Source organism: the organism of the source record quoted next, unplaced genomic scaffold, assembly GCF_019419815.1.
Source record: "Pyrus x bretschneideri cultivar Hongxiangsu unplaced genomic scaffold, Pyrus_bretschneideri_v1 Contig10, whole genome shotgun sequence".
Lineage (NCBI taxonomy): Eukaryota > Viridiplantae > Streptophyta > Magnoliopsida > Rosales > Rosaceae > Pyrus > Pyrus x bretschneideri.
The window spans coordinates 1,654,506-1,681,011 of NW_025999391.1; the positions used below are offsets into that span (position 1 = coordinate 1,654,506).

At 35.6% G+C, this 26,506-nt stretch overlaps 2 protein-coding genes and 1 long non-coding RNA gene across 5 annotated transcripts; all 3 read right to left on the minus strand.

The window, feature by feature from the left end:
* Positions 1 to 347: 347 nt before the first annotated feature.
* On the minus strand, positions 348 to 9,325 carry LOC103946618 (RNA-binding protein 39). Of its 2 annotated transcripts, none has more exons than XM_048564843.1 (14): positions 9,138 to 9,325; positions 7,976 to 8,622; positions 4,429 to 4,510; positions 4,270 to 4,326; positions 3,829 to 3,884; positions 3,079 to 3,313; positions 2,798 to 2,881; positions 2,437 to 2,511; positions 1,852 to 1,935; positions 1,512 to 1,576; positions 1,197 to 1,440; positions 1,008 to 1,096; positions 815 to 929; positions 348 to 731 (listed from the first exon to the last, which is right to left on the minus strand). In XM_048564843.1, the coding sequence occupies exons 2-14, from the start codon at positions 8,551 to 8,553 to the stop codon at positions 690 to 692; spliced, it is 1,806 nt and encodes a 601-aa protein (XP_048420800.1). In that variant the 5' UTR covers positions 8,554 to 8,622; positions 9,138 to 9,325; the 3' UTR covers positions 348 to 689. The 2 variants fall into 2 exon arrangements, with proteins under 2 accessions (XP_048420800.1, XP_048420796.1); XM_048564839.1 differs by having other exon boundaries at positions 4,429 to 4,630.
* Positions 9,326 to 9,865: 540 nt separating this feature from the next.
* LOC103946617 (translation initiation factor IF3-1, mitochondrial) lies at positions 9,866 to 15,216 on the minus strand. Its single transcript, XM_009357366.3, has 8 exons — positions 14,937 to 15,216; positions 14,349 to 14,445; positions 13,674 to 13,741; positions 13,311 to 13,409; positions 12,670 to 12,723; positions 12,171 to 12,239; positions 11,058 to 11,120; positions 9,866 to 10,969 (listed from the first exon to the last, which is right to left on the minus strand). Exons 1-8 carry the CDS (start codon positions 15,132 to 15,134, stop codon positions 10,121 to 10,123), a joined length of 1,497 nt encoding a protein of 498 aa, XP_009355641.2. The 5' UTR covers positions 15,135 to 15,216; the 3' UTR covers positions 9,866 to 10,120.
* Positions 15,217 to 22,741: 7,525 nt separating this feature from the next.
* Positions 22,742 to 26,506, minus strand: LOC125480696. Of its 2 annotated transcripts, XR_007260989.1 has the most exons (3): positions 25,964 to 26,506; positions 24,151 to 24,222; positions 22,742 to 23,787 (listed from the first exon to the last, which is right to left on the minus strand). It is a non-coding gene; the product is annotated as an uncharacterized LOC125480696 (long non-coding RNA). The 2 variants fall into 2 exon arrangements; XR_007260988.1 differs by lacking the exon at positions 25,964 to 26,506 and having other exon boundaries at positions 24,151 to 25,546.

Sequence of the window (26,506 nt, forward strand, 5' to 3'; positions counted from 1 at the left end):
CCTAAAAGTTATAATAATTATAACCGTTAGATCAAATTTCAATGACCTAAATCATTTGATCATTGGACTCAGTTCCTTTGAGTACGAAGGGGATCTGGTTCCATGATTTTAAACTAAATTTGCAAACCAAATGATGTATCACCAATAGAAAATAAGCACGTTAATCAATGCTTAAGTAATAATCCAATCATCAACAACCACTTCATTTGATTTAAAAAATTTGATCTCCCTAGCATTATTCTTTCTCAAAATGTATTTGAAAGTACTTTGTGAAGTTTATCTTTTGATTGTCGTAAAGTGCGTTTAGCTTTTCCAAAAGCTGTACCAAGAGGCACTATAGAACAGAATATTTGAAATCCTTCTTTACTAGCAAATACAGGACTTTAGCCATGAGGCAACTTACTGAACAAGTCTAGTTACAGCACCCCATCCATTAACTAAGACCAAAACAAAAACGCAAACTGGAAAATTCAACAAATGAGAACGTCAATCGTTCTACAAACCCGTATTCTGTAAATTGACACTGGCTGTAAAAATTTCCAAGTCACCTAATGACATCCCTTCTTCTTTCAGACAGCCCTGGCGATAACAATTCATTCAAACGCTCGCACGAAAATTGGACCAAAATTTAAAGGCTACCACCAAGGCATACATACACCAGCTACTTTTTCTACATCTGCTACCTTATCCTATCTGCTTTCCGGGAATTTAACCTCGTAGGTCTGGGGCAACTGCACGAATAAACAGACATTCTCATAAAACAGAATACGAAGCAAAATCAATGACATATGTGGTCACCAAAAATATGAATTACCATGAACGTTGCCTCGATCATCTTTCCAGCAAACCACCTTCCATGGAGAACATGCCGAGCACTAATAGCAGCTTGTGTATTTTCAAATCGCAAGTACACATGTCCAGCAGTATTCCTGCTTATTGACAAGAATGTGAGTTAGATGTATACAATAGAGGGGAAGGGCCATATAAAAAATGCAAATAAAACTTACTTGTCCACATATATATGCTTCAAAGTCCCGTATTTTGAACACTCCTCCTGAACATCATCTTTAATGTCCAAGTCAAAGTTTGGTTCCGACTGCTCAAAAACCAAGACAAGAAGTTAAATAAACGGTATAGAAGAAAATTTGAAAAAGAATCAGAAAAATCTATATTTATCAAAGGAATCCATCACCAACCTCAGCTGTGGGATCAAACATATTTTTCAACAGTAAACATTCGCTTGGAACACCAATTGTATCTACAGAAGGAAGAGTAGCTGTCGGAATTTGAAGCCCTGCAACACCAAGTCCGGCAAAACCAGGAATAGAGGCAATGGGAGGAACAAGAGAAGAAACCACCGGTGCAGCTCCCAGGATTGGTGCCATCGGTAAGGAAACGCCTGCGCTATTGACAGCGGGTGTGCCTAAGGGACCAGCAATACTGCAAGCAAAGCCAATGTAAGACTAATGAAAACAAATCAAAATACACCAACGTGCTCAGAGAAGACAAACCTTGGTGCAGTTCCACTACGGTCCAATTTCTGCATAAGCATGGCTCGAGAGCGCGCATTCAATGCCTGTAAGATTATCAAAACATGTCAATTACCTTCAATTAGGTCAAGCAAAAAATTATGCAGTACAGATACTCTTTAGTAATCTCATTCTATTCCAAACTGCCCGTTCTTTGTAGTGCTGATGTCAACAATGCCTTGAGAGGCAATGTACATCTTACTAGTTAAAGCAACAAGGAGGGAAAAAAATCTGAAACTAGTAAACATTAACATAATTCATGAATGGTGTGTTATTTTGAATTATCAAGCACAAGCCATCTGAAATGAACGATATTACTAACCAAGCCACCGCCTTCATCATCGTCAAAATCACCAGCATTTGCTCCAAGATCTTGCATTCCAGCTTGGTCTGTAACAGCTGACACCTAAATAAATAAAAAATGAGGATTCCGGTAAATAAGCAACAGTCTAAGTGCCACTCTGATCCATCCAGTTAAAATTAAAATGATAGCAGTTAACTGACACATCACCACAAAACATTCAAATATTTTGAATCACAAAAGCAAAAAGGCTTTTGCACTCATTTAAGACAAAAGTCACAATACTAATGGTATCATCAATTAGTGCTTGTAGTTATCTAAATAATTACGTGGACCATTAGAGTGAACATACCACATCATTTACGTGCTACTCAATGTGCATATTAAGAAAACCTGAGCAAATACGCTATCTCACAGTATAAGCATCACTATTGACCAGCTGAGATGAACAAACATACCAAGCACCACTCATGCCACTATAAGCATCAAAGACTGGATGTCGAAGAACTATCACACGGCCTAATTAATGAATTTGGAAAAAGTACACAATGCAAGCTTATCTTTTGGAGAAAGAAGTACAATAACAATATGATAAAGTGCCATTACCTTAATTACTCGACCTGCAATCTCCAATTGTCCATTCAAACTCAGAGAATTTCTAGCATCTTCAAGACGTGCAAACTGCATGCAAGTAACTGATTCAATGAACTTGATTTATCCAATAAACTTGCACATAAAGCATCTGATAAGGACAACTGGAAGGGAATTGGTGTGATATACTGCAATAAATAAAAGAGAAAGGGGTGGGGGTGTGAATAACTCAAATAGACATTTTTTTTTGGTGGGGATGGGGTGGGATTTTAAAGCCAATTCTAATCACCAACTCAAGCTATAATGAACCGCCATACAGACATATGCTTATTTTATATCCACAGTTGGTTAAGATGCAAGTTCTAGTAAAACGGACCTGCACAAATCCAAAACCTTTGCAGTTATTAGTTTCATCAAGAGGCAACTGAACCAGTTCTACAGGACCAAATGCTCCAAAAACCTGTATAATATCAAATATTAAAGGTTGAAATAATCAAGCGAGCCAAACTGCAAAAAACAGCAATACTTCCACAGAAAAAACAAAAAAAGAACTGTGAACAAAAGTGCTCAAAACAATTACCACCAAGAGCAAGCTCGATTATGTAATGTAAACGTAATGAGTCTCCAATATGAGAATCAAGTCACAAAAGTACTCACCTGGCGGAGATCATCTTCTTTTATATTGCTATGGAGATTTCCAACATACAGCCTTCTAGCTCCACCAGAATATGGGCCTATCATCCCACCTGGTCCAGTGACAACAGATGTCGTTGACTGAACTAGATTCTTCTCGGCCTCTGATGGCTTCACCATCACTGGTTGACCAAGAAGAGGCTGACCAGAGAGTGCGATCGCCATAGGTACCGACATCGCATCATAAAACTCAATATACCTGCAAACTAGACAACATTAGATTCTTGAATGATTTGAACCTAACTGCCCATACAGATACATGTTAGCTAGATTTTACTGCAAGTTCCAAACATAGATTACATAAAAGGAGAGAAAAATGTCCTTTTTATGATCATTTGACCAGCTGGAATAACCTACACCATATGCATTGCATTTAGACAATGCAGATCTGTATCATTGTAAATTTCCTATGATGATGGTGCAAAATTCTAACATTGCGAATGATCTAATGAAGCCATGTACTGCACAAGAAAATGTAAATAAGGAATGTAAGCCCCTTGAGAAGGAAGAACTGGCAGCGACTCCAAAACCAAATTCCAACGGTGATCAATCGACTTTAAACAGGAAAGTCTTATTTGCACATAGAATGTATCCATAGCTTCTTGTCAACAAAACCAAATGACTTTAAACTCTCACACCATCCTAAACCCTATAATTTAACTCAATTTCTCTTTATGACCACAGCTTTTGCCACCAAGATAGACAAAAACCTACCCAACTCCCTTCGAACGTCTTGAATTGCGGTCCATAATAAGACGTACATCGCGGACCTGAAACACAAATCAGAGCTATTATACAAACAGTGACAGAAATACACTTACAGCTACAGCCACAGAAACACTTAATTAGAAATATCAAATCATTATGGGTTTCCAGTTATCAGTTTAGTTAAAGCAAGGACTGAATCAACAGCAAATTTAAACCGTCCAGAATATGGTAAAAGATACAGTTCCTCAGTACATCTTTCTAGCATGTATGTTTATATGTTAGATGCTAAGCTGTTTTTGTTACAAATATTGCAATTACATAATTAATATAAGGTACAAAACATAATGCATTCAAACCAAGAAGTCCCTTTAGCTAAAAAGTGTAGAATCTTTACCGTCTATGATTTGTTAAATGAACATGACATAGATAAACATGAAATGTACAAACCTTTCCGGCCCTTGAGAAGAACTCATATACATCTCTTTCATCTGCCTTCAGACAAATCTGTCAAATTTGTTCACCAAAAGTTGTTAAGATATAAGAATCTGGAAGATAGAACTTTCAACATAACACAATAGAATGCATATACCAACGTATTTGCTATACCTGATATGCAAATACTGTCCTCTGATCTCTTTCAGGATCAGCCTCTGGTTCTGTCCCTTCTTCCTTTTTGTCTTTATGTCTTCTGCAACACAAAAATGAGAAATTGACAAACAATTGTATTTTTATTGACAAAACATTAATGTCTCTGGAAAATACGTCCAGGAAGAACATGTAAAGATCAAACATAAAGCATCCTCGGATCCTGAAATTGAACAAAATAAAATCGCTTAATTTGGTAAAGAAAACAACCTGAATGATACATAGAAAGGATTCTGTTATCAAATATATAATAAAAACCAACCTGGAGTACAATATGTCGATTGAGTGAAATTAGAATATTGATGCTAATTGTTAAGAAGGTAATGCATGCAATCCAACTTCAAAAAATGGATTAACAGATTGGTACCTTCTATGCACAATATAATGTTAAATGAAACAGCACCATCAAGTTGTATGGATGGCGGTACCAAAGGACTTAGTTGCAATTATTTGGAACCTGTTAGAAGCTTTTGTCCCATAAAAAGAATCACAAATAGACAAAGCAAAGTGATAACCCTATAAACTGATAACACATACTATATCTACTTGCAGTCACACCCAAACGTCACTTTAAAATGATGCAATTTTTTTAACCGTGACTCTCATAAAGAGCCTGAAAAATACCAATTCCAAAGGTGAGACCTGTAAGATGAGCAATCTGCATAAATTTCTAATATCAGGGAATAAAAGCTTCTATGTGAGTATAATTTTTTGTACATATACACACACACTGGGTAAAATAATAGCAGGTATCTAAGCTTGCAAAGGAAGGTCACAAAAGTCCTCTCCAGCTCCAATGATCACAAAAGAAGAAAAAAAAAACATCTTCCCAAGGTCGCAAAGGTCAGCCTAACCCTAAGGGCAAGCAATCAAACACGTGAAAATAACAGTACATATATACACTAAGAAAATAACAGCCAATCTTGTAACCACTGAAAACTGAATTTCCCACAAGAATCAGAAGATGAGGTGCTTCTCTAAGCAAAGCCCATCTCTCCCCCCACCAGCTTCTGCAACAGAATAAATATAAATAAGCAACGAAGTTCAGAGGGCGACGATAACAAAAAGCATTACATGACATCACCACCGTGGTCAAATTCTCGAACATTGAACCCTCAATCTTGCATTGCAAGCTTCTAAATAGAGTCCACAAAGTTTAGAAGAAACATTTAAGACCCATGACCTGAGCTGTGCCTGGCCCAATTGCCAGAAAGACCATCTGATGATTGCTCTAGCATATCTGCGAGTTCCCAGAATCTAGTGTTCAATATTCAGAATTTCTAATGGTGTTAAATACAAGTAACTTATGAATCTAAGTATGACTAACTGAGAATATTCATTTATACAATAGCATGAACCCACTTATCCAGGCTGGAAAATACTTGGGAGGAAAGAAATAACAATCTATGGCATAGAAAGGGTGACTATATGTTCAAGATGGATACGGTTCCACATCCAGCACAGAACCCATGTGAAACTAGGCTGAATAAAAACAAAAGGCAAGCAACTTATCAAACTGTTGAGCAATCAGAGACTACAAATAAGTACACAACTGGTTCACTGTCAAGTAATTTTTAAAAGTCGAAGGCGAGCCAAGGCGTTTCATGAATACCCTCGCCTAGCCAATAGCCTCACAGTACCTAAAATTATTATAGTACTTAATATATGTAGATATAAAATATAATAATTTGTAAAACAATCAAGTATGGATGTCAAGCAATCAAATATTTGACTATTATTATTATTTCTCAAATTCACACCATAAAGTCATAATAAACTAATAGAAACTAAGTTGGTAACATAAAATTAGCATGAATTTTATAAAAACCCTGCCCAAAACAACGTTGTTTTGGATTTGGTGTTTTTTTCAAAAAAAAAAAATTCGAAGGTCCAGGTCGCCTAGGCTAGCACCTAGGCGTTTAGGCTAGTCTATAGTCCACTCCGTCTGAGCAGAGGCGTTTTCTTCATAGCCCCACCCCAAAACCTGCCTAGGCGAGTCTTAAAACTAGTTTTTTAAAACACTGCTGTCAAGTGAGTTGACCACTTAGCAAAAAGAAAGAAAGTTAGTTACCCAAATGTAGCTGCACATATGCAATTTTTTTTCTGCAGACAGAGTCTCCATCAACTTAATGTTACTATAACGAACAGGATTCTCTTTTTGGCGGATAAATTTCTCCCCAAGGTTCTTACCAACACTATAAATGCAAAGCAGCTCACCAGCTCTCCAGTTTCAGAGACATCAAAAACCAAAAACTTAAATGAACTTCAACTAGAAAATTGTATTAGCAACTTGTATCAGTTTAGCCTGAAACCCTAATCCTAATTCATGGGTTTGTGATGACATTGGGACACCACAGAGTAAATATAGCATATAATACACAAACACAACCATCCTAACCATCAGCCCTTTCCCAAAATTGTCACATTGATACTTAAGTGCACTGGGCAACACAACTACATTACCCAAACAACCAAAAATGCTGCCATTACAAATGGCACGTACAAGTGAGAGAAACGGGTGGAGGAAAATACAGATGCCTGTCACAGGTCCAACACCTATGTAACCCACAAAAGTGTCACTCATGGAAAACAGCCCATTTGAATTTGTTGCATACAAATATGCATGCATACAAATGACGAAAAAAATGTTGACGCCACAAAAAGGTTTGGTAGGCACTAGTAACAAAAATTGCACCAACAAAATTCTGGCTAAGGATTCTCAGTAAATGTCTCTTCGGCCTCGATAACAGATTTACACAAATTGCTCCACCATAACTTTTTGAAGAGTGTTTGGTCCATAATTTCAACAAATTGGGAACAGTGGCTGCTCACATTGTTCCAAGACATTTCAGAGGTCCAAAATTTAACATCAACCCTACTTAGAGGTGCATTATTCTTTGAAGTATGTTATATTCTTTTGATCCTCAATTAAAAGCATAATATACTCCTGAACTGCTAAAACTAACATCCTTTAGATCCCTGATTTCATAAAATAGAAAGGCACTAATGCCTTATTCCAAAAGCAATCCCCTTGAAATGCATATCTAAAAAAAGGGTTGCGATGGTGTCTCATAAGAACTATTGTCTAAATCAACTGGGAACGGAAGAAGAGCTCCACCCAACATTTTATAAATAGGTACATGCAGCCACTCCCAAAATAAGGCACGTTATTATGAGAAACAATAACATTCCTCCAAAAGTTTAATTAGTGCAATCCAATCCAAGTTTAGAGGGTAGAAAAACAAGTCAAAGATGCCTAAGTTGATACGTCTTCACCCAAGTAGCATATGAACTGTCTATAAAATGGAGTTCAGTATCTAAATTATGTTAAACTGCAAATAATTTAAGGTTCACTTATGCGGTTAATATGCACTAATAGTAATAAGCTCATGCAATGACTTTCCATCAGTAATCTCCACTGTGCTACAAAGGATGGTGGTCATCCAAGAATAAACTATATAGCCTAACAAAAAATTTAACAGCTAAACTATATGAATCGAAAGAATACCTATTTTCTTTTTCCCGCTCCTTCAAATCCTTCTCCTTGTCTCTTTCTTTATGCTCCACCTCCCGGCTCCTTTCTCTTTCATCCCGATCACTTCGATGCCTTTCTGAATGGCTCCTGCTTCGACGTGACCGCTCTTTATCCTTCTCCCGGTCCCTGTCACCCTCGCGGTCACGTTCTCTCCTGTCTCTATCACGACTAGGATCCCGCTCTTTGTTTCTTTCCCTATCTCTCTCCTTACCATTTCTTTCCTCCCTTTCTCTGTCTTCCCTACCTCTATGATCCCGGCTACTTCTGTGGCGATCCTTTTCTCTCTCTCTTGACTGTGAGCGGTGACGAGAAGATCCCCTCTGTCTGTGTCGATCATTATCACGTTCACGTGACTCGTCTCCAGATTTTGAGCGCTTTGAGTGACGTTCCTCATCATGACCTTTCTCGTCACCTTTGTGCTTTGAACTTCGGCTGCGACCTTTCTCTCCAGATTTCAATGTTTCCTCACCACCATTTGCAGTTTCCTTTGATTTCGGTGGTTCAGGATTTTCAACTGTTTTCTCTAAATAATCATACTCGTCAAAATCCATCAGACCTTTCTTCTAACCAGACAATGTAGCACAAATAACCTCACGGGTAAACCTCAGTTCTGGCGATATCTGCAACAATTCGGAAAAAAATCAATGAACAGAACAATTAGTTTCTAAGCACTAGACCAGTAAGCCTGCAGTTATCCGAAAGTAACCAAATTTATACATTTTAAACTAATAGTTTCTATATTTTGCACAAACCCAATAAACGCAATATAGAACCAAGTTTTCAAAACATAATTCTCCAATAAACTGAGTTCTCTTGACACTATAGTTTCTCAAATTTCCAGATTTGTAACACCTTTAACAACTGAAGTAACCAAAACCTTCAATTTTACCCGATTTTAAACGAATTACCAATCCTAAAAGCAGATTTAAACAAAATAAAGCAACTAAACCGTGCCCTAATTCGTAATTCCAGCCTAAATCATCTGGCGTTTGAGTTTCAACAGTTCCAAAACCGCAGCAAAACCTACAACAGTCCACGTTTCCCTTATACCATCTCCCAAACCCAAACCCGTACCCTAAATTCATTAATAAACAAACATGGTGCTAGGGTTTTACGGCGAGCTCGAAATATGTACCTCCAGTGGAGCTACGGGCAGAAGAAACAGCAAGAAGGAGAAGTAGGAGGACGAAGAAGAATTGCAGTTGCAGAGACGCAGACGCAGACGAAGGAAGAGCTGACTGAGACTGTGAGCGGAGAGGATTTGGTCCGAGCTTGAATTTGAGAGGGTGTGTCTCTCGCGCTCGCGCTAGGGCTAACTGTGTGTGCAGGACTACAATTTGGGCGCCACGTGGTATATATACGACTTTGTTTTCACCGGGTTCGGAGCCTTGAATAACATATGGGTTTGGATCCACTTTAGCATAAGGGCCCCGTTTCCAAATATGTCCCTCTGTTTTTCTTTCATTTATTAACAAAATTTTTTTTTTTTAACAAACAATATTATCTACACTAAAAGGAGGGAGAGTGGGATAAGCCTTCCAATAATACGGTTCAAATTCGTCTTTGACGAGAAATAAATTTAAAACCTCTCACTTAGAGTTAATTTTATCTTGTGGCCACAAAAATTTTACTATTCTCTAATGTATTTCAACCTAATTTTGGGTCACCAAATTTCAGCTATTGAATCTTTAACCAAGAATCTAACGGCTCAAACCCTTACTGCAACATACTTCGGAGCATGCTAAAAGACCCCAATCACCGACCACTTTCGGTCCAACCGAAAAGCTTATTTGATTCAGTCGACTTCAACAGTAGCCGGGAATGGTGAAAAGGTTTTATCAAATATGTGTGTAAGTGCTTGACTAAAAAACAATGAGGGAGGTAGAGACGTCGTCCCTTTACATTCAAAAAAGTCACCATGCATCCCTCTACCGGGCACAAAACTGAATTATGAAGGGGAAGACAATTCTCTGGTCATCTCAAAATAATGGGTTCATACAATTACTAATTATTTTTACCACCATTGAGAAATAATATATTTCTGAAATAATCATCACTTCATCACATGTAAATATTATGCCTGCATCCTAGTTTGTCTTAGGTATCCGGTTTGGGCTCTCACTTGAGCTCTCTGCTGAAGATCCCGAATCCTCGGTGTCCAACCTTATCCGTGCTTGTGCTGGTGCCTGGTCTTTGGCTGCTATCGGGTCTTGAACCAGGCGAATTTGAATCTGATGGGATCCTTTCTGATACACCTTGTCTAGCAGCAGCATCACCTTTCGGATTACTAAATATCCCGAAACCAAGTCCTGGAGTACGGGGAGCACTAGTACTTGAGGGTTCTTGCTTGGGGATATCATTAGGAGGATTCGAGTTTCTAAATACAGGTGCATTCGTCTGAGCTTGCCTGGGTTCCCCCACTGGTGAGAAGGGTGGCGTCGGGGTTCCTGTTCTTTGATATGGAGTATGGGGCTCTCTCATTCCCGGTCCCCTATTATCCATTCCTCTTGTTGGTGTGAAGGGCAAGTCAGTTGGTGTTCCTGTTCTTTGATATGAAGTATGGGGTTCTCTCATTCCCGCCCCCCTATTATCCATTCCTCTTGTTGGCGAATAAGGATTCCTCGACTCATTATTTCCGTGCCTATTTTGAGTCCCATAAGAGGATTCTCGCAAGGGCAGTGGAGTTGTGCGCGCTCTTGTAGGTGTGACATGCAACCTGTCTGGATCACTAATATCTGACTGAGAGGAGGCTCTTTGTGGCACAGTCGGATTATCAACCTGTGAAGTAACGCCACTTGCACCCTCACTACCCTTCTTTTGAGCCTCAGGGCTAGTTTTTTCAGCAGTCTTTGTTTTTTTTGCACCGCCCTTCTTTGATGGGCCAAACTTCACATGCCTGACGATTATAAATGCCTCTTTTCCTTTTCCTAGCGTTGGCTCACATTCGATAAGAGCTACATCTTCTATCTGCAAATGGTTGTCTAATCAGAGTGGGAGAAAAGGAAGACAAACAGTAATGAATACAAAACAATGATAAAAGAGCATCTGGCAATACCAACACAGTGAGACGAGAAAACAATTCTCCTAAGTCCTTATTCTCAGCATCCGAGGCAGTACACTGTTTCAGATCCATACAACACAATCAGGTAAATATTAGTTCATTCTTGCAGCTTTAACTGAAGGATGCTGTGATAGATCCATGCAACAGACATATTTAGCAAAACAACACAACGTATCCCATGATTCTACAAGGTGTTCACTTAGACAAGCATACATATGAACATGGTGCAGTAATAAATAAAATAAGTAGAGAAATACATCTGTCTTTTAATGGAATAAGCAAAATATAGGGAAATCGATGTATCAAGAAATTAACAAATAACAGCACCATGTTTTAGGTCGGCTTTTTTTTTTTTTTGGGTCAACTTCTAGGTTGACTTATGATGCAACTTTTGGCATTTTTTAAAAGGGCCAAATTTTTATCAAAGTTCCTATAAACTCTTTCAAAAGCTCGTTGTGTAAAAATGTTTAGATTTTAAACCAAATCAACCCCCTCCTGCATTCATAGTTCACTATTAAGAGTCATTTGTAAATAAACAAACTCTGTAGTTATCAATTCCCACAACGCATTTTTTTAGGAAAACATGAATAAAAGCCAATAGGCTATAGCTACCATAGCAAACATGAAATCCAGAAAAAATTGGAATATTTATCTCCCCATTGCCAAAGTCTCACTTGAACTCCTCCATTAAAGAGAGTGGTGCATACAGAATCATCATGACATTGTTTTTCTTTATAACCCTGAACTCAGAGATTTCGTTTGAACTGGAGCATTGAGAGAATTATGCAATTTCAGTTTTAATTACATAAATCTAACACATCACAGGTGTTTGCCGACAAGTCCAGACAAGTCAGACAAAATCTGAAGAAGATTGTAATTTCAGGTTAAAGTTACAGAAAGTTTGACACATAATTATTTGGATTTGAACTTTGAAGTGATGCAATGTTTCAGGAGATTGTGTAAAGGGTCCGTCATCTTGATTATTTTTTGGTGATCATATGAAGGCTTTGAGATATTTTATTAGAATTGTCAAATAGGATTTTTCTTATGCAAATGGTAACTTCAGGCGTTTGTAGTATTTACAAGGATAGGAAAAGGAATAAGTACCTTCACCCGGTAACCTTTCTCCATAAATCTCTTCACCATATCAGCTTTCATCTTTAGGTCCTTAGCTTCCTGAAATCAGTAGTAGTACGTATTTTGTAACATCAGAACTCAGCAATTTGTTTCAAATCATAACATTGCTACATTGATACTCAAAATGTAATCACCATATTCATCAAGAGATGAAAATAAAAACAGAAATGGTCCAGCCAGCGAGGTGACTTGCTTACCCAATGTACACTATATATCCCAGTATAGCGACGAACACCAAGACATAAAGTATTATAACGACAAATTTTTATCTCTAAGTTTAAATCTAATTATAAGATTAAAAAAGACACTATGATAAAAATTCTTTATTTTGAGTTCAATTTTCCTGTTATCTCCAAGCAACCCGTACAGAAGCAACATATTTTCCGTTAATCTGAAAAAGTGACATTTGCTCGAAGATGTATAAATTGATGGTGAAAGGAAACACAGAGCACTTGAAAAAATAACTTACAGTTTTTGGAGAAAACTTCACTTCCTTAGAATCTGCTCGCAAAGTCTTGTCAGACTGCATAGATTACAAATCTTATTAAAACACTAAAGGCACATCACCAAAATAAAAACTCTAGCACGACGTCATAGGAAAGGCTGCGAAAAAACCAAAAACAACAACAGGGGGGAGAAAGAAGTGGACCGCCCTAGAACCATATGCAGTTTACTAATATGGGTTTTCAATAGAATTAACTTAAAACTACAGTCCACTATGGACAATTTGACATCTAGTAGATCTGAGGAATAATGCTCATTTGACTCTACAGAGCGTAATGAATGGAGGTATCGCTATATCAATGTTACCATTCCTGTTACCTGTTTCTAGCATCATCATGGCCATTAAAAGATCAGTAGTGCAAATTTTTACATCATTGAGAATATGGGATGTGTTTCCCCTCTCCCAACCCAAAACACTTGAGCGCAAAAAGCATAAAAGTAAGGAAGCAACGAAGTCCACAATGTTTTCAAAAACACTTCCATCCCAAATCCATACCCAGACAAAAAGGTTTCAATTGATTCTGAAGTTAGAGAGAGAGAGATCTTATCATTTGCTTTTTCATTTTAACATCAAAGGCAAAGGCATAAATATACACCATAACCTACCTTAATTTTAAGCTTCTCTTTCTCCCTTAATTCCTTTTTGTACTTCTCTTTGTGGAAATCCATGATTTTACAAACAGGAGGATCAGCCCTGGCTTCAACCTGTGCAAAATACAACAAAAGTTATTGGTAATCAATAAGAGAACTAACTCATTGTCGGAGTAGATCAAACAAAATCTGCTACTATATAAAAATGTGGTTTAAGTTGACCATTCAGATAAGGATCAAAGAATTAAATATCATAGCTCAAATGACAGAGAAAGTAACATGAAAAAACCCCTCCCAGTCTGGTATTGTAATAAGAAACAAGAAAAGATAATTGATTTGGAGAAAATTAGGCATCGTTACATGATTAAAAAAAATTACCTCAACTAAATCAAGGTCGAGTGTCCTTGCCCGTTCCAGAGCTTCACGCCTTGAGACAATAAAATGCTCTGCATATATAAATAAATTAGAATGGCATCTAATAGAGGTCCACTACACTCCTACTCTACCTCCAGCTCATAATTTCATTGAAACCACCCTCTTTTAATAACAGAGAGAACTCTTCCATTCCCTTCTCTTTTCGACACTCTCATAACTCTCAATACTCAATTCACTCCCTTTGAGTATTTAGTTTAGAACCGCCAATTCACAAGACAGGCTGCGATTCACTGGAAGATGATTTCCAATAACAACTGTTAGTTTTTGCTTCTTAGTTCTCCGCCATCAACGGTCAGAAACTGTTTGATGAACCATTTCATTCTCTTACTTTCTTTCCTTTTCTTCACAAGTAAATTCGTGCACCCTATAAGTATCAACCCAAAATTTCGGTGAGACACCCCTTGGCCTGAATGCCATTTGCTTCCTCCTATCAGTTCCTTAACAATACAGCATTTGCATCCAAAATACAACATCTTTACACTGTTACCATCATTTTCTCAGAAACCCAATATAGTGTTTGTACCATTACTTCCTAATATTAATTTCAAAGTAAACACACTAAACAAAGTTGATATACATAAACTCATAAATCTTTAATCACTTATAAAAAGACAGTACCTTCATCCAACACAAGCCTAACGAACTCAGCAGTAATCTTCTCATTCAATTGCGGACCGCTCGTGCTTTGCTCTACCTTCTTTGTATTTGTTTGAAACTGAACAATACATGAATTAAAACCACACATCATTCAACATTACCAAAATCATGAATACCCACATATCTCACAAGTCACCCCCAAACATAATCCCCAAATATGCCACCTAAACTGCTCACCTCAAAACACAAAACACAAAAAACAAAATAACCACTCAGCACTCCGGTCCAGTGGTAAACCTCAACCTTCGACGCCCAAAGATGGAAAGTTCAATACCAAATGTAACATTCTACCTAAACTGCTCACCTCAGAAAACAAAACCCAGAAAAAGGAAAGAAAAATAAAAAAACAAATTCCCAATATCTATCTACAAATAAAGTGCAAAGTCATCCCAGTTTAATCAAATATGACTTACTACGGATTTCTCAATATCATCATATTATCCAAATAACTCACAAAATACAATAAACAAATAAAACATTTAAACCCCACAGAATTGGATAAAAAATTAGATTACCCAGAAGATCAGATGGCCATGCGGGAATAAGTACCTGGACGGGAGCAGCAAAGAACCTGACTTTACTGCCGAAATCCGTTGGTCTACCGTGAGGGATCAAATGTGGGATTTCTGAGACGCATGCTTTCGAATGTGCAGCAGTCGGGTTGATCAAAGAGGCGTAAGGGATAGCCTTGAACTGGTAGGAAAACTGCCGCAGCTTCGACTGCCGGATTCTACTCCAAGACGCCATCTTTTTTTTTTTTCTGGTTTCACATATTGGACTGTGGCATTGAGATTACAGAGAGAGAGCGAGAGCGAGCGAGAGAGGGGATTCGGGGTGAGTGTCTTCGCAGGGAAATAAAAACGGGTCGGGTGTTCTAAACCTGGGCCAGGTTATCAAATGGTCGGGTTAGATTAGAATGTGGGCTTAGGTGCAGGCCCATTTTCTTACTGGATTCAAAGCTTCCCCTGCCCTATTGATTTGTTTTTCTTTCTTGGGTCCAAACGCCTAAGTACGAATGCTTTTCCAGCGTATTGGATTGGAATTTTTCATTTCAAAAGTTTTGGATCAAATAAAAAATTTCAATTCGTGATTTTCAGATTACTCAAAGTTTTTGGAATTAGAGTTATATCGAAATTTTTAGAACATAGATTTCTTTTCTCTTTTTTTGAAAAGATCAAGGCAACACGTGATGATGTGCAGGATTGTCATCCCTAAAGCAATGGATGTCAACTGCTTGACATGCATGGATGGCTTGACCAGCAGGGAGCACCACCCCCGTAGAACATAATTAAGAATTCATATATTTTACGAGTTTGTGAATATTCTCGAACTTTTATATATATATATATAAGTTATTGTTTTTTTTTTTTATAATTTGGTCCATGATTAAATAGAAAAACTATGAATAAAATTTATCCAAAAGAACCAAAACTAACAATGAACATACAGAAAATACATAAGTTAACTACGAAATACATTATTTTTGCAAATAACTAAGATAAAATTAAAATATTTTGAAATAAGTTTGGAACATATCGGAAAATTTATATTGAAATTCAAAATTTTTGAGACCTCCATATACAATTCCAATTTTCATCCAATCTATTTGGAAATGTTCAAATTCAAGAATCATAAAGAAAAATACAACGGCGAAAATGAAAATTTCAGTCAAAATTCCACCCCTAGCCTTATTGATTTGTTTATCCTCCTCTTTGTTTGCATAGCATTGATTTTTCACCTTACGTTATCGGTTGTTTTGCTGGTTTGACTAAAAATTAGATTTAAGTTTAGTTATTTTGATGATTTTGTTCCACAGTTGAGTTGACAGTCAAAGTTGCAAAGCAAAAGATGAGAAAAAAACACTTGACGATTTGATGGTTTCATCGTTTCTGCTTCTGATCAGTCAAATTTGAACACCCATTTGACATTTGACCTTTTACCTCTTCTGCGATCAAACCGTAAAGCCTCACGTTAATCTCTCAGCATCGTCAGTGTTCTAGTTCTAGAAGAATTATCCAGGAACCAAAAGTAAGCATCGAGACAGTTTTTTCTTCCGATCATCTCTAGACTTCTGCTGTTTTTGACAATGCAAATATATCATTAAATATGAGCTGATTAGTCTATAAAATTTTAATTAATCTCATTTAGACAAGAAATTTTTCATTATGACGGAAACACGAGTAATACATCATGTGTTTTTATGTAAATGGTGAGAAATTTTATTTTTTAAGTTATTAATTTTTTAACACATATATCTCACCATTTGTATAATGACATATGATCTACCATCTTGTATGTCGGTCGCATTGAAAAAATTATCCACTTAGACATCGGTTTAGCGTGCAATATCATCCTACGTAAGACACGTGGAGTGGACCAAGTTTATGGGCCAACTTAAGAGAATAATTAAGATTAAAAAAGGGAATTGTTATTGGCACTCCAAAAATCTCATTCTATATTCCAAACTTTCTATATTTGGAAAGAAAAATACACTTATGAGGAGTGTAGAATGAGATTTTTAGTGTGTCAATAACACTTTCCTTAAGAAATACCCTAACACTATGTTTGGATGAGGGAAATAAATATGAAATTTTGGTAAAAGTCAGAATTTATAAATTGATAGGCACCAATTCTCTTGTTTTGATTCATAAACATAGAAATTTAGAATTTCCGGGTGAAAAAAAAACTTGGAATTTGGGACCTCCAAATCCCAAGTTCAAATTCCATGTAAATAGGTGTCATTTCTCAATTTCTATGATTGAGAGTTTAAAAATAACAAATTCCTTATTCAATTTCATTTATTCTTTTAGGTTAACCAAACAAGAACATTTACAAATTCTGGAAAATAAAATCTCGTCATTTCAATTTCCATTATTTTTAAATTCTTTAGTAATCTTAAATTTTTTCACCCAAACATGACGTAAGTCTATATTTTGAGCTGCTTTTTTCAAATATCCGACACTTTTCTTTTATAGAGAGAGAGGGGAAAAGATAAACACGGAACATGAGTAACAATTATTCACAATGAGGAAGGTGATTTGAATTTTCTTATCTTTTTCAATATTAGAGAAAGACATATTACTGCATCATTACACTTAACTATTCTACCAAACAAAATATGAAAAACCATCAACCAAAGAGCAAACCACTAATACGCCACTCGAGCTAATCCACTAGTGAGGTTGGTTGAGACTATATTACGTTTAAAATTCGAAACTCTTCAATTTACAAATAAGAAAAGAGCATTTATTCAAGGTATGATTACGTACATTGTATAAAGATGAGAATGAATGATCATGAGATAAACAACTCTCCTATTTGAACGAGATGCCTTCATTTCATATATGTCATACCCAAAACCTATACGACCCACTTCGTTTTTTATTCACTTAAGTGTTAATTGGTTTATGAGTAAGAATGATACTTATTCATTCCCAATCCATTCCTTGTCATTAAACATGCACGCATGCCCTTAGAGTCACAATCCAAAATTATAATATATCCGAACCCCTAACACTTCTTCAAATTCGTTTGATGTTTAGAATATGATTGAATTCGATCATTTTTTTTTTTTAATACAAAACGATATGACTACTTAAATTTAATTCGGGATGAGGAGAGTTGAACATGGAAGGTTTTCAGGTATGTCATACTCAAAACCTATAGGACCCACTTACTTTTCATTCATTTAAATGTTAATTAGTTCATGAGTAGGAATGATACTTATTCATTTCCACTCCATTCCTTGTAAATAAACATGCACCATGCCCTTATAGTCACAATCCATAATTATAATATCCAAACTCTTAACACTTCTCCAAACTCATTGATATTTCGGATTTGATAATTTTTTTAGTACAAAGCGATATGACTATTTTAATTTATATCAAGGGATGAAGAAGGTTCAACATGGAATGCAGTGGGTTGAATAATAATTACCTACTTACTAGACTAAATGGGCTTGAATGAAGAAATTAATATCAACTTCTAAATTCTAGTTGAAAGTAAAATATGGATGAAAAATGCTAAAAAGATTCTCTTAAAGTAGAACTCTCTATAAACTCTTTGACATCTCACAATTCAAGATCAATTTTCGTGCCAATTTTATAAATTATTTTGCCAAAAGTACGAGCCTACGAGTCCAAATCAATTTAACTCTAGATGCTAAGGTCCTTTTTTTGAGGACCTGTGAGGATCTCTTTTATATGAGTCATAGGATTAATCTTATGGTAAAAAAATTTATGAGTTTATATATATAAACCTCTTACACCTAAACAAAATCAAAACACGCTAACAAGCTTCATGCTCATCCTTCCTTCCTGCTTCGTGAGAGAGGAGCAAAATTGCAACCCGTTCAATCTCAGAGGAAATCTTTTGTCAAGGACATCGTCCCGACCCTCCCTCTCTACTGCTATGCTCCCACACTTGAAGATCATCGCTAACAGTTCGAGATCGTCCCTGGGAAGATTGTTCTTCCATCATACAACAATATACAATTAAAATTAAAAGTGAAGCGAAAAAAAAAAAGGAAGAATGGAGTCGAGGTTGAACCATCACCACAAAGGAATATAAAATAGAATGGTGCTATTAGGAGAGCATTAGATGAAACCCAATTAAAAGAAGAATGGTGCTCTCGATTAAATTACAGCTTCCATTCCACTTTTTTTTTTTCAACAGCAGGGAGGGAGAAATTGAAATCAATACACCACAAAGGAAATACCTTTTCATAGCTTCGAAGAGAATTTTAATTTTCCGAGGGCACTGTGAAATCGAGTCTCATTGCTCTCCTTCAAGGTCGAAAATTTGAGCGTGAACCCTATTTTTATTTTTTTTGGTGTTTTAATTTTGTTTTAGTGTAACAGGATTATATAAACTCAATAGTTTTTCTACTGTTAGATTAATCCTATGACTAATATAAAAGAGGTCCTTACAGGTCCTCAAAAAGAGGACATTAGGGGAGCACTATCGATATTTATATATCTTAATACTCAATATAAAAAAAATCCCATAATCAAAATATTGACAAAAAACAACAACAAAAATTTAAATTGATATAAAAGTACTGTAGGAATAATTTAACAGTAAAACACTGCTAATTGTGGATATAGACTGATGCCGGCCGTCAAACTGTAGACAAATAAAGAACAATATATATAGAGGAATAAACCCCAATTATTTCTCAATAGAATTTGCCTCAGATCTCACCTTTCCAAGTATAGATAGGTTTTGAATAGGTAGCTTCCAATTCGTCTAGGGTGACATCTGATGTAAAGTTTACCTAAATATAAATTCAAAGAGTCAATCACATACTATCATCAGAGCATTTCAAATGAGATACAAAAAACGTCTTAAAATTGGTATTTTATATATTTTTATTGGCCGGAAAGCTCTTTAGTGAGAAAGATGCAAAACACTCATTTTAGCAGGAATATGTAAATAAAAATAAAAATTTACTTTTTTTTTTTATATATCTTTTGGAGGCGAGCCTAACCAGTTAAAGAGAGAAAAATAAATGACATTTCGAATTTGCATCTCTTTCATTAGAAAAAACTGTACATATTCTTGAAATATAAATGAGATGTAAAATATGGGTTTTACATCTCAAATTTGCATATTTCATTTGAAAATGTCCTTACAACACATGATCATATTTCTATTGTTTTTAAATTGTATATGGATTTCATATTTTCAGTATTCAATGAAAACATCATTTCCAAAATACAGATTGATTCTTGCAAAGTCCCGACCACTGACCTCAAGGTTTTATTCTTCTACTTGGAAAATGACTTCCTTTTTTTCCCTATGCTACTGTGAAGTTAGAAAATGACTTGCACCTTACACTTTTAAGTGGTTTACTATTGCTGTCAACAAATAACTGTTAATTGTTCTTTATTTGTGAAGTGATAGGTTGGTATCGATCGACAATTTATAATACATGATTTATTGTTAGTATTAGGGAATGATGTAGGACAAGATATGAGTTGATTTCGACAAAGAAAGAAAAATAAAATAAAATGTTTCAAATTCTGGAGAATAAGAATTAAAGTTGGAAAATATTGGATTTATTTGATATGATGACAAAAAAGGCATCAAAAAATATTCTGATGTCAGAATTAGGCATATAATATGTCGATTTTGAAGAGAATTGCGAGCAAAACAAGTCGTTGATGTTATCAGTGTAAGTCATTTGTCGTCCAAAACTTCGTTTTAAATTAAAAGTCGAACTTTGCGTTTGTCGTCCGATTAATGTCATTTTAATTTCCTAAGCTTTTAAGTGATTTATTTAAGTCGTTAATGTTATCATTGTAACTCATCAATTCAAGACTTAATAAAATTAAACAAAACTTCTGAGAATTTCTCTCTATGTTGGTGGATTTCAGAATTTTGTTCTTCCAGAATTTACGTTTGTAATCCTTTCGCTTCTTGCTGCGTTAAGGGATTGACTACGATATACTTACAATCACCATCTTGCAAATATAATTTATGTGAATATATTATAATACCAAATTTTGATCAAATATCAATAGAGTATCAAACAAATATTGGCAATGTTTCAACTCATGGATTGGTACTCAGACTTCTTTTGTATTCATTCACAGAAATTTTTTATTCCCAGACTCCGTCCATAAAATTAAAGGTTAGACCATGCGAAGAAAAAAAAAATGGTTTAAGGGACATTGATTTGATGCAGACGGAGGAGTTAAGCTTGAGCTATGAGAGACAAGATCTTCTTATCTAGCCGTGTTAGACACTATTTTTTAGACGCCTTTCAAAATTTCAAATGAAAGACGTTTTCAGTCAATATGTTCTGCCGTTCATAGAGGGGGAAAAGGGAGAAGAAGAAGTAGAAGATATTAAAATGATTTTGAATTATTTTCTCTTTTTCCTGTTCAAAATCGCTATCAGAGACTCGATTTTAGTTCGTATTTTTTGTTTGACGGTCTACTCTTTTCATATTGTCACCCTTTGACAACCGTATCTGCAGATACTACCTTCCCACAATATCAGCAGTGATGATATTAAAGATTCCTTGTTGACCTTCAACACCAACAAAACAATCAAAATTTGATTTCAAATTTCTACTACTTTTGGATTCATCCCATCTTTTGCCCCCCGTGCTTAAGTCCTTCTCAGACATGCGCATACATCCCATTTTTGCAGGCATATACATATATATACACATAAATATATATAACATTCATTATGCACGTAAATATTTATAAATATATATAACTTTCATTATGCATGCAATCTTGACCATTCTAAGTATCTTATCTTATTGTATGATATTTTATTATCCATTTTACTAATGTAAAACAATTAATATTTCCAAATATTATGCATGTATGTCACAGCATACATCATCCATTCTTGTAAAATATGAAATTGAATGATGGCTTTACACATGCTGTGAGTTCAAAACTAAGCTTTCATTATTCCAAGGCAGTTCGGGAGTTTAGAGAAACATTCCAAGTCAGTGGTGACGTAACGGAAGAGAATAAGTTAACTAATCGACCCCAATCAAACTGTTCCATGGTGAAAGATGGGTAAGGGGGTCTTAATTAAGGTAAAAAAAAATAGAAAAATGCTTAGGGTCGCTTGAGTTTTAACTACACTTAATGTTATTTTCGAATAAATTCTTGTTCAATAAACTAGCAAGGAAGAATAATGCAAAAACAATAAATTATGTTTAACCAAATGGAAATTATCGAAATATATATGGATGGTCCACTTCATTAATGGTTGAGAACCTAGGCTTCTGTTAGGTTCATTGTTTCCATTTGAGACATGACAATCTATAGAGTTGAATCGAAGATGGAAGAACATATCCAAATTCCTCAGATCTGGTGGTTGGGATACCGGATAAGGCCACAGCAGACTTCATGGCTGATAGGTCATTATATTTTTGCTGTCATTGAACAGGTTTTCTTTCTTTGATTGATGAAAAACCTTAACAACCATCTTATTCTTTGCAACTTGTAATTAGTAATGTTTTTAGAATTGACAGGTCAGATTTGACATGATGACACGCATTAACAAACATTTTATACTATAAACTTATTACTCAGGAGCATTTCGTTTCATTATTCATAAAAAAGAAAAATCAATGTTGAGATAATTAAAAGCGATTTTGATAACTTTTACACACTACTTTTAATCTTTTAAGATTATAGAAACACTTTTCACTACCTTGCTAGAAGTACATTCATTACCAAAGATATCTTTGGTAGTGAATATTTTTTTAACAAAAACGCTTATGAAGAATAGTGATTCATAGGTAAGCATTTTGGTTTATCAAATTTTATGATTTACCCATCAACTTGGATGTTTGAATTTACAAATTTATGGCAAAAAAAAAAAAAACAGATGTATTGGATAAATAGTAATACTGTACTTTCGTTTCAAAGAGGTATGGATGTCTAGGGTAGGACCATGTTTGAAGTAAGTCCCAAATAATTTGCAATCGGTTCTTCGTGTTTATTGTGAAGGGTTGTGATACAGAGAGAGAGAGAGAGAGAGAGAGAGAGAGAGAGAGAGAGAGAGAGGAGGGTAGGACGTCCTATTCTTATTCACATGGCACCCTTGAAGCTTCCAGAATGTCAAGTTTAATTTGTCCCCATGTTGTACGGTCTATCTGTAGCGCCCATGCATCAATCCTCATCTGTCTTCCTCTTGAGTTTCTGTACAGATTTCAACTGGTAAATTACAAGGCCCTGGATCTTCGGGATTGAATCTGATTGAACCAGATTTTATGAGAGGGGAATCATTTCAGTGGTTCTTAATCATAGAGGTTGGACTCCTGTCCCTGCCCATTTCTGGCACATTGAATTTAAGTGTTAGGTAAAGGGACACATCTCTCTTTGCTTTTTATCTAACTTTATCTGTTTAATTACGGTTTAATTCCATGCAGATGCGTGCCTCCTATCACAAAAATATTATAAAAAAATTGCAGAGATTTGAATGAATAATTGTACAAATACACATTCAGGGGAAGGCTTGTTCCCGGGAACAATCAACTGGTATTTGCATTGAGACGAAGATTACAAATTAGGCAGTGATTGATTCTAGTCAATGATGGAAGGCCATTATTTCCTTTTATAATTTAGCAATATTATAATCTCAAATGAATTAGAGAAAGAAAATTCAAACTACGGTGCAAAAAGATAAACACTTTATTATAACTAATTTAGTTACACACGAGTCTGCATGTATTATATGTACATAAGTTCATCCTTCCCCCTTCAAACTAAAACATGAAATCGTATATGTACATAAGTTCATGGATACCTTGGGTGCTGACCTTTTGAACTTTGGTGAATATCCATAGATACCTTGGGTGCTGTCATTTTGAAGATTAGAGTTGGCTTCATACATGTCCTCCAACTGTTTGATAAAATGTCTGAAATAAGAGTGAATGAAATCGTGATCTCAGTAAATAACAAAGCATCATCATTATTGGACAAACATATTAATGAGATGCATTGATATCAAACATTGTTAGTTACCCTCGCAAATGAGGCATTAACAAGTGTGCAATATGTCTTTCCAAATGACTTCAGGCCGATCAATACTCGATGAAATGGCGATATGCATGCTATTATTTATAGTAAAAAAATTTTGCACGCTACGCGCTATTCTTACTAACCTTCCTAATTATTTCATGGATCCGCCACTGGCTATATAATAAGAGAAAGTCTTTTGTGTTTTGTGTCTTTAGCACAAGCAGATCTATACATAGGACAGTAGATTTTGTGTTTCTAACCTTTCTTATTTAGCACTGCAGTAACCATTGAATTACCATCTACTCCTGCGTCCATATTCGTAAAACCTGTTACTGTGACAGAAATGTGGTGAATTTTTAACCATAGAATCTAAACTTGATGTACAAGCAATATGCCATAGATACATCTTCTTGTATCTACAATAACCATCACATGATCAAGTTACAAGATTATATATCTTCTTGTAGGACAGATTATCTCGAAGAGAAAGGCAAAGCAAAGTCATGTACAATTTGAAACAAACACAATTAAGGAGCCCCCACAATGAGTGTTGTACATTATGATTGGTGCATGAACGTGCCACATCTGTGGTCTTTTTTAGCGCACAACTCCTACGGATATGGTTATTTATATGCCAAACTTATCAAATAGTTGCTATATGTGATAGTGGAATGAATAGTTTTAATGATAGTTAGGTCTTGTAGTTGTAGCAAATCGTTTTTCAGCAACCAATAGAGGCTGCTGCTGCTGCAATTGCATAAACTAGTGCCTCATGTATATCCCCTTGTGCCTAAGTAATGGTTGGTCCTCATAAAAACCCTTAATATATAAAGGCAGATTGGAAAAGAAGCATACCTCATTTAGTAGAAAGAAACAAGATATTGTTAATTTGCGGAGAAAAAGCAGTTCAAACTTCATAAAAGTGGCCAATTGATTAACTGGTTGTTAAGTTCGAATAAAAGGTGTTTTCGTCCCTAGCTAATTTCAATCCTCTTATTCTTAGTTGAAACGTTTTATTGTCAGACTGTTTAACAACACAATTAAGATGTTTATGTTTAAGTTTGAATATTGATCAAAATGACTGTTGCCTAAATATTGACTAAAAATGTGATTCAAATTCACAGTATGACAAATGACAACAAAAGTTTGACAAGAAAATAGTACTCACCCTTTCAAACCAGTTCTCACTTTCTCACGACCATTAATATTTTACCACTGTTGCTTTTCTCCTTATATCTTCTTCATGGGTAAATAATAAAATAGTTTCATTTCCTAATCTTTCATACTCACAAAGAAGAAGACTAGCTAGGTCAGTCGATCGAGCAGTTTTTTCAATTCTCTTACAATACAGTAATTTAGAATATATATCGTCTTGTAAAAATACGCACGGAGACAAACAAATGCATGAATTAATGAGATTATGTGAAGAGATGGAACAACACTGAGTAGAATGGGACCAGTCATGTGAAATAAATAGATACAATACAAGTTATATACAAGAAAAATAATTCTGGTGACTAACTTTATGCAATGGAGGATCAGCCAAAATGACCTATGAAAAATGGACCCAGTAGTTCTGGAAACCAAACATTATTTAGTTCGTGGATCATGCCATCTTATCCATTTACCTGAAAATGACAAACCCCTAGTTTATTATCTAGTGCTATGTGCGTACGTTAGCAATCACTCAACTCTCCTTTTCCATCTTTCTCCATAAACATTTCTTCATTCTAATGAAAATGGACTTGTATCATTTGTTGTCTATTTCGTTACTTGACGGAAGGATGGTTAATGTTTTTTTATCAGACTTATTTTCGTTAAGCACATGCTCATGTTGTAATTCGATGAATATGGATGCATTCATTCATAAAAGAATAAAATAAATCCCTAACTCAAACTCATAATCTTACTTATGGCATCAAACAAACTTTAATACGAGAACTTTTCACATCAAGAGCTTCATTAAGAATTTCAAAAGGAAACTACAAGGAAAAATAAAAGATCTAAATGTCCTACGAGGGAAGAGTAATTATATACGTGTGTGCGAAAAGGGAGGAGAAAAACTATATGTACCTGAAAGGTCACGATAGCAGCAAACGAAGAGGGTTGTCTAATGTTGAAAACTTCAACCCTAAAATAGCTTCCATGTGAAGTAAGTGGTAGGGCAATGTGTATGGGGTCCCAGAAAAGATGGCCAATTGTCCATGAACACCAAAGTTGAAGTGGGTTTTACCTCAGCAGGAATCCAAGACTCAGTAGAGGACACTGTCCAATATGTGTAGGACAGTGCCCTAAAAATTAGGCTTTGAAATAACCACGTCCACACAAATATTACATAAAGCTAGCTTCGATTTCACAGGACAGCAAATAATTCACCAATAACTTACAACTGCACTTACCTCCATGGACGAAAGAGAAAGTAACAAGTACCCATCTCAATTAAAAAAAAAAAAAAGAAACACTATTAAGGGTTTCTACCACGTATCACATACAAACACTTTCTGACCGTTACTGCTAATCAAATGAACGTATACAATACGTGTTCATATAGCCTGATTTTCTCTGCATTTAAACCGTGGTAAGCATGATACACAAGAATTTATGCATTATTACAAG

Bases quoted from the DNA above. Each gene is read 5' to 3' on its own strand.
- LOC103946617 (XM_009357366.3), bottom strand. From the start codon at position 15,134: ATGGCGTCTTGGAGTAGAATCCGGCAGTCGAAGCTGCGGCAGTTTTCC. The intron at 14,446-14,936 runs GTACTTATTCCC...TGTATTGTTCAG, and splicing joins TCTTTGCTGCTCCCGTCCAG to TTTCAAACAAATACAAAGAA. The intron at 11,121-12,170 runs GTACTTATTCCT...GATCTGAAACAG, and splicing joins AGAAAGGTTACCGGGTGAAG to TGTACTGCCTCGGATGCTGA.
- LOC103946618 (XM_048564839.1), bottom strand. From the start codon at position 8,553: ATGGATTTTGACGAGTATGATTATTTAGAGAAAACAGTTGAAAATCCT. The intron at 3,314-3,828 runs GTAGGTTTTTGT...TCTAGTTTGCAG, and splicing joins AGACGTTCGAAGGGAGTTGG to GTATATTGAGTTTTATGATG. The intron at 732-814 runs GTAATTCATATT...TTATTCGTGCAG, and splicing joins TGATCGAGGCAACGTTCATG to TTGCCCCAGACCTACGAGGT.